We start from the raw sequence: 8,546 nt of genomic DNA on the forward strand, positions 1-8,546 counted from the left end.
TGGGAGTCAGACAAGGACATATTTCCTTGCTCTACTTATTTAGAGTTAAAGATATATTATAATGTAATATTCCTTCATATTTTGTTCAACGAATGGACAAAAGACAATATAAAATAATAAGAAGATAATTCAATTTTATTAATAAGATTATTTTATTGTTTTCATCTTTGTCTATAACACAATCTCAAGCTCAGTTCTCGAGAGGAAAGACTACTTTTGCAGAATACATATTTATGAGTTATAACTGCAGCACATAACATAAAAACAAAAAAACATGCATAATATCATGAAGTGTTTTGGTATAATACAAAAAACAGAACATTTATTGGTATTTCCATAATAAACAATGATAATCAAATCTTCATGATTATGTAAAATTGTGCATGCTAAAAAAGTAGTTTATTTGTTTATTTTATTAGTTGCATTTTGTTTAAAAAAAATGAGTATAAAATAAAGACTACCATTGTAACTACTGAGCCCTTCCTCTTTGCTACCAGGGGGACCACGGTCTCTGTTACAAGTCAGAGTCCATCTACCAAATGATGCTCTGGACCAAATTCATTTAAAGTAACTGCAATCATATTGGGGAAGAAGGATTTTTGTAGAATAACCTCAAATTCCCTTATTTGCCATGCCTTTCTTTAAAAAGGTGGTCAACACTCTTTTATACAAAAATGAGTCCCCTATGCCATATGATACTCTGCACAAAATTTGATCTAAATCCCTTAAATCATACTAAAGGAATAGGATTATAATCATTTATTTATATGTTCTCCCTATTAAGCTTAGCCCTTCTGCCTCTAGGAGGGCCACGCTCTCCCTTCAAACAAGACAGGGCCATCCTTGCCCAAGGATGTTCTGGACCAAATATTGATAAAATTTCTCCAATGGTACATAAGAAGAAGGATTTTAAAGATTTTCCACAATTTTCATTATTGGACCCTGCCCCTTTGCACCCAGGGAGGCCACATCCTCCGTTAAAACAAAATTGAATCTCCCTTGCCCAAGGATTATCCAAGTCAAATTTAGATGAAAATCTAACAATGGTACAGAAGAAGGATTCTAAAGGTTTTAACGGGATATTCCCCTACGGCGCCCTGGCCCTCCGCACCCTCTGTTTATACAAAATTGAGTCCCCATTGACCAAGGATGCTCCTAGCCAAATTTGAATAAAACCCTTACATTTATTGTACATTGGTACAGTAGAAGGATTTTTAAGGTTTACAACTTAAATTCCCCTATTGTGCCCCGCCCCTCTGCTACCAGACGGGTCATACCCTCTGTTTATACAAAATTGAGTCCCCTTCGCCAAAAAATGCTCCAGGCCAAATGTTAATATTCATATTTTGCCAAAGGTTACCTGATTTGAATAAGAACTACGGATTTGTTAATATTTCAGTTTTTCTTATCTAAACATATATATATTTGTTCCCTGATCGGATCCACTATTCTGTCTACATGATTAATAACTTTCTTTGAAAATAATGTTGTCAAATTTGTGGTAAAGTCCTTTATCATACCGCTGAAAAAGAACGTTTAAATAAATTACATCAGTTGTCCTTGTTGGTCCTATCCCACTGCTCCTTTATCTTCCGTTTATACAATATTTATTGATCCAACTGTCCAGTCAGCCACTTAAAATATTACGGAAACGATGCCATTTCGCAATGATGTTCCCCGAGTGCTTTTAACACCGCCCCTATTGGCGTGACAATGGCAGATCCATTAGACAATGAACCTATCGCTATACCGATGCAGCATAAAGACCTGTCAAAAGGAGAGTGTGAAAACACTGCTGCTCCGGAGTCACCTGGCTCGAAAAAGGATTGTCCTTCTAATCCTAATACCTCATACTGATTTTTTATCCAAACATTACCTGCTTTTGAGGAAGTCTGCATAGTACAAGACAGAGGCCGCACTTCTATACCAAAATGAACCAGTACACCCCGTGTCAGGTGGGTTCTGCTTCCGAATTTGAAAACTGGAGAGCTTAAAGAGATTCGTGCATCAAAGTCTATCGAACCAGTGTTATATTCTGGTAACTCCATAAAACCTAGAATAACAAGGGTAATATCGTATATTTACAACATTGATGTACGTCTTATAAATAAAAACGTTTTGGATTTGTCAACATAAAAAGCAGGCCAAACAGACATGTATTGCTACGATTGCGCCCTGCAGATGAACTTCTTAACGGCAGCTTTCGAAATTTGCCAATCCGGCACACAGACTCAAACTTTTGATTTGATTTGTTGAAAACTAATATTCCAATGTAAAACTAATATTACAATGTAATCTTTTTTTAATTAAGGAACTACATATATTACTCAATACACCGGATGGAATTTTCAATAGCTGGTGCAGAGAAAAGTTTGATGGAAATATGCTGAATATCTGTACATATGTGTTAACATGGCAACAAATTGGTCAGACCGGTGTTTTATTCAATACACAGCAATATTTTCAGTAAATGGATATGGTGGCATTAGCCTTTGCCGTACACTATGAGAATGAAACTTAACATTTTTCTTTGCGATCTTCTCATTGTTTTTGTTTATCTCAATATTCGTTCATAAATGAGAAAGATGACAACATTTTCTGAAAATTTGCTGATACATTGATATTGACCGAAACTCATTTGAGGTATCATTTTCTTTTTGAAACAAAACACTGTTCTAAACTTAAATGGGATTTGATTGTCATAGTTCATCTACATGCTGGTGACTACCAGAGATTATTAGTCACCCATAACTTATCATTAAATCTATCGCATGAACTTTAAGGTGAACTGGATAAACAAGCGTTGTACTTTCATGCCTTCGAGTTTGAAACCCGAATACTTGCTAGATCACTTCCAACTCCAGTGCTGGATGATATTGACACCAAGATGAAAAAAGAGAAGGACTATCAGAGTGATGACAAATTCAGTAAAAAAAACACGTATCTATCGTAAGTGTACATACCTGATCTTGCAAGCTTGTAACTGTGATCATTTGCAAATCTTCCTCTTTTCGGTATCCTAGCTGGGTCAGATATAGTTACAACGGCAACATCAATGCTGGGATCCAAACTTGGGTCAAAAATTGCCCTCTTCACAAATCCACATGGGTCACCGCTTGGAACGGAAGAAGACATACCGGGCTGCACGACATTGATTTTACGGATTCCATCATCGGTGAAGTCAACGTCGTGTTGTTGTCCGACATCAAACAGCACATGAGCGCATGTCAGAAAAGACAAGTTACCCTCGTAATTCACAAACGGACCAATTGTTCCACCAAAATTTTGTTCAGATATGGAACTTATGTCACACCCCATTTTAAGATAATCATGACGAAAAGTACTCGGTCTTGTATCATATCCACCGTACGTAAAAATACCTTCGCGGACATCAGTGTAAATGAAATCGTCTTCACTTATGGCAAGTCTGGTAGGAAATTCTTTTTCTCCAAGAGGCACAACCCCTTTTGTAATGCAACACAGGACAACACACACTTCAGGCTCCACTATGTTTCCCTTACAAGACCGCACGGAGGAAACACGGATGATATTGAGGTTGATGTGGTTACACCACAATTTCTTGCTATATAATTGAATCGCTTGTTTTGCCCTTTCGTTGTCTTGTTCAGAAATTGATCTATTTGGTTTCTGGCTGTTTGACACTATCAAATCTTCTTTGTTCACTTCGTAAGGGTTTCGCAACATCACCAATCCTATCCCTTCCTGTACGTGATCATCAGGTCGCAGTACATCTCGAGAGTAGATTACAAATACTCTACCCCATGTACCGTCAGTCTTCTTCTGATGACCAGGTACCACTGCAGGTTTAAGCCGTGAATATTTAATTTTCAGTCGCTCTCCAAACTCGGTCATGTAGACTTTTTCCATGGATTTGTTGAGATGTAGATTCTTCATACAATATGCAATATTCCTTTTGTCTGAATACTTCACCAGAGACTTAACGGTTGCAGTATTTTCCAAAAATGTTGCAACAAACAACGGTGTAGCTTTTCTATCTTTCATTTCATCCAACAAGCTGTCACACACCCCTGATCGGATTTCTAGATTGTCATTCCAGTCGCATTCAATTGAACTACACTTCTCTATATATTCAACGACTTCGGGTGAACCAAAGACTGCTACAATAAGCAGTGGGTTCACTAAAAATGGTTCCAACTCAAAATCTCTGTTTTGTAATAGTTTTCCTATGTCTTCAAACTTTCCTTGTTGGACAGCTTTTGTGAACTTGGCAACATCTGTAATGTCAGTAAACACAAAATGAAATGAAAAAAATATAAATGTCAAATTTAAGAGCATCAAATAAATGACGAAACTGCTTAAAATTATTAGCAAAATAGCATTACCATTAAGATATGTTTGTTACTCTTAACAAAATAATAGCATTGCCTTGAAAACGCTCACTAAGGGTTTCGGTAATTTTATCATTTAGATTTGTGGCCTTCATTTGACTTCATGATATGGATACATTTTGCTCCATACGGGAATATTGATTGTGCTCCTTACACTATTTAAGGATATTATTGTGAATGCTAACAACATAGAAATTTATATGTAGAAACTAATATATACCATTTCTTTGATTATTATCCATTCAAGTATTTCAATGTATCATTGACGTTGACATTGACCCCATGGTTTCAGTATTTGCCTTGAACAATCATCACTCAAAAACCTACATAACTAAACCCTTCCACGAATACAAAATGCGTAGCTTCAGAGAAACCACCCTATTGCCTTGTTAGCACCCCTACACAACTTCAATTAGGTCACATCCTTTCCTTTTTTACATTTTTAAATTAAGATCTTGTCCCAAGTTCTAATCATCAAAATGTGCCTGATATTCGAAGAAGTCTTAACGAATGATGGTTACAGCAGTAAAGCATAAGCTCAGGTATTAAAACTCGTCTGGTCCCCGAGAACATCTATTAAAGCTTATGATAATTTTTAAACCATTAAAACAATTCACACTGACCCCTTGCCTTAACCCCCACACCAATTTGATATGTATATTGTGCGTCGATGTATGACACACATTCAGAGTTTGCATGACACTTTTTCCCTTTTATAAAAACAGTAACGCTGAAATATACTGAAAATAGGTCTAAAGGTGCGGAACCACACAAAGAGGCTAATGTTGTAGTTGGGTAACGATGAAAAGGACTACTCAGTTCCCTAGGGGCAATCATCATCAACGCATTTGCCTATTGTTGCTAAGCAATACATACAGGTTTACGTGTATGGTCATAATGATGGTATATCTGCTGTTTCTAACTAAATTATCGAAACAGATATGATTTCAGACAACGAAAGTACAAAGCGCCACAGAGTTTTAGGAAAGCCAGGCAATGTTATCACAAACAAGGTAATTAGAAAAAAATATACTAATATTTTCGGTAACAAAGATCATTGAACGAGTGTTTACTAACCACACCTAACTTTGAAAGTATTCAAAGCCGGAGGTTTAACTAAAAGTTGCGGTAAAATAAGTTAAATTAATTGCATAATAACAATATAGTTTCCTGTTATTTACACTCAAAAACATGAAAATCTCTAGTCATTTTGAAAATTTTTCTTGGACAACCACATTGCTTATTCGATCTTTTCCTGACGTTGATCAATACAATAAAAACCTAAACAAATGTTAATCTACGCACCGACATCCTCCTTCATTGGACCGGCATCCTCAATTACAGCACCGATATCCTTTATCACAGTACTGACATCATCATTCCTGGTTCTTAAATCACCTGTAAATATATAAGTAAAATATAGTTTACCCTTGTTTTCTAACAAACGTACGTTTGTAGCATACGCTTATTTATTAGTTATATCCTATTAATTGCTATTTTATTTTGATGTAATATAAATGTTTTGTGCATTTTGTGTCGCGATAAAAGGGATTATTGCTCCTTAAATGTGACAAATACATTTGGTTTACACTGTTGGAATTACTTCAATGGTAATATTTAGTTTACTGAAAAATAATATATATACCGATCAAATATAACATAATAAAACGAATTCGATATTTGAATTCCTGTTAACACAAAAAAAGGAAATAAAGAAATATAAAGCTTTCATGTCTTTCTTGAAAGAATTCTAGACACTCATTTTCAAAAGTGTATTGCAATTATACGACCGATATGGCTAATATAGAAAACACTATTGTTAAGGAGAGAAAAATCACGTAACGAATAGGTCTAATTATTACACATCGCTTTGAATATACGCCTTTGAAATCGCACTTAGGTAATTGAATGGAATAATAACAATGGGGTTCCCTGTTCTTTGACGAAATCAAACAGACATCATATATTTTTCACAGGTTATCATATCACTGATGCATAAATACTCAGGAAGAAATAAGTGAACTCACAACTCACCAATACTATTGATTTCGACGAAGGCTACGTCACTTTCCACTTCACCTGCTCTATTCCTCGCCCTACAGAAATATGTTCCTCCGTCACTTTTCACTACATCACCGATAGCAAGTGATGGAGATTTTGGTAACCCGCCAAAGTACTTTTCGTTGTCAATGCAAATAGCGTGAGATTTTCCATCCTTTACCCTGACCCACTTGATATATTCGGTTTCCGCTGTGGCGACCACAACACATTTCAAAATGGCCACTTTTCCTTCAGTAAATCGGTAGTGCCCTCTACTTAAACGTATTGTTGGTTTATCTATAAAGAAAAGAAAAGGGTCCCAAAGGGCTTTATCGCTAACTTGTTATTAAATAGTGTTGGCAAATTATGTTTAAAAGGCAAAATACAGCGAGCAGTCTATAGCCCATATACAGGAAAAGATCTAGCCATAAATGTATTGTTTTCCAGACTGAACAAGAAATATATTTAAGTCAGCTTTGCACACCAATATAAAACAGTAAATCATGCTCTATAAAACATGGTTAAAGGTATATTATTCTATGTTAAGGGCTTCATTTTAGTACGCAAAACTCTGATTCCCAGGACGTAGTCGAATACTTTTGTAGACATTTGTAGGTGATAAAGCATACGAGATGTGCCGCCCGATACACAATTTCAATAATGTTAATAAGAATTCTCATCCAAAATATAAAGATTATGAAGTATGAAGAAATGCACTTCCGGAATGACTGATAGAGTGCAAACCTAATTTCTCCTTCAGCAATACCGTAGGTAGGACAATAAGCGTAAGGTTCAACAAGTCATCAAAAAGATGATATACATGTTGGCAATTTTTTAACCACAGAATAAGTGATATTTCAGGACCCCATAAAACATCAGTGTTGAAATATATTACATGTATATTATATAAATGTCCCGGTAAGTTATAACTAAATACAATTGTAACTCCGAGAGTCGCATGACCTAAATGAATCGGTTTGTTATGGCGCTTGAATTTGTAGCCCTATAACCGTTATAATAGGCCAAAATAATTCACTCTTAATCACATTAACAACATTTATTCACAAGTAGCTGCTAGCTAAATAGCATGACTGTGATGTTTAGTACTTAAGAGGAAGTTGTTCAAAGAAAACTTTGAGCGACCTATTGACGACAGACACTCATATCATAAAAAGCTCACAGGCATTTCGTGCAGAGTGAGTTAAACAAAGACCCTCCAATCGTAGTAAAGGATAATGCTCAACAATAGGGAAACCTCATTTTTCCCTATTGAGTCCCCCTTTTCTTGCTCCCCCTCTAGCCACACCCTCCATGTTATAAGAATTTAAGTTCCCTCCAATCCAACAAAGGAAGAAAGATTCAAGAGATTTACCACAAGTTCCCCTATTAGACGACCCTCTCTCTCTAACCCAAAAAGCTTGAGGGTCACACCTTCCATTAATTTTATACAAAATGCAGTCCCCTTTGTGTAAGGATGATCTGGAACAGATATGGTTACAAGAGCCCAAAGGGCCTCAACAATCACGGGAGTTATATAATAGGTTGCTTAATTACATTGTTGATATTTGATGTGAAAATCAGCATGTAAACAAAGTGAATACATTAATTGTCATGTCATCAAAGGGAATTAACTATTTAAATAAATTATTTTGCTATTGAGAAGTATGATATCTTTTGTCATTTAGCCAATTGTTTTTGGCCAACTCCTGCGGTAGGTCAGGACTTTACTTTCTGATACTATTTTATTTCGATTTCATCATAACTATGTCAATCAAGTTTGAATAATTTCTTTCTAAGAATAGATAGAATATACCAAACAAGAGGCCCAAGGGCCTTAGCGGTCACCTGAGTTATATCATAGATACTGGTAGCTTTATTTTATTGTTTAGATGTGATGTGGAAATCAGCATGTAAACTAAGTGAAATACAATACTTGTCATGTCATCAATGGATAAGAATTTGAAAATATTGGTAAATGTTCCCTTTGGGGCCCCGCCCTAGCCCCTGGGGATGGGGCAGGAATCCTAATTTTACAAAGTAAAACTCTCATTTACCCAAGATGATTCTGACTAAGTTTGAGCAATTTTCTGCTGAAAATGGATAAAATATATACCGAAAAGTGTTATTTCCCTATAT

General features: G+C 35.7%; 1 protein-coding gene across 1 annotated transcript in view; it reads right to left on the reverse strand.

Moving 5' to 3' along the window:
• Positions 1-285: 285 nt before the first annotated feature.
• LOC110441179 overlaps positions 286-8,546 on the reverse strand; it is a 17,043-nt gene continuing 8,782 nt past the window's right edge. The window contains exons 3-6 of the mRNA XM_021484276.1: positions 6,405-6,707; positions 5,676-5,768; positions 2,964-4,256; positions 286-2,053 (exon numbers count right to left, since the gene is read on the reverse strand). Coding sequence (XP_021339951.1) covers positions 1,644-2,053; positions 2,964-4,256; positions 5,676-5,768; positions 6,405-6,707 — 2,099 coding nt within the window. The 3' untranslated portion in view covers positions 286-1,643. The remainder of the gene's footprint in view (positions 2,054-2,963; positions 4,257-5,675; positions 5,769-6,404; positions 6,708-8,546) is intronic.

The sequence above is a fragment of the Mizuhopecten yessoensis genome, unplaced genomic scaffold, assembly GCF_002113885.1.
Source record: "Mizuhopecten yessoensis strain PY_sf001 unplaced genomic scaffold, ASM211388v2 scaffold715661, whole genome shotgun sequence".
Taxonomy (NCBI): domain Eukaryota; kingdom Metazoa; phylum Mollusca; class Bivalvia; order Pectinida; family Pectinidae; genus Mizuhopecten; species Mizuhopecten yessoensis.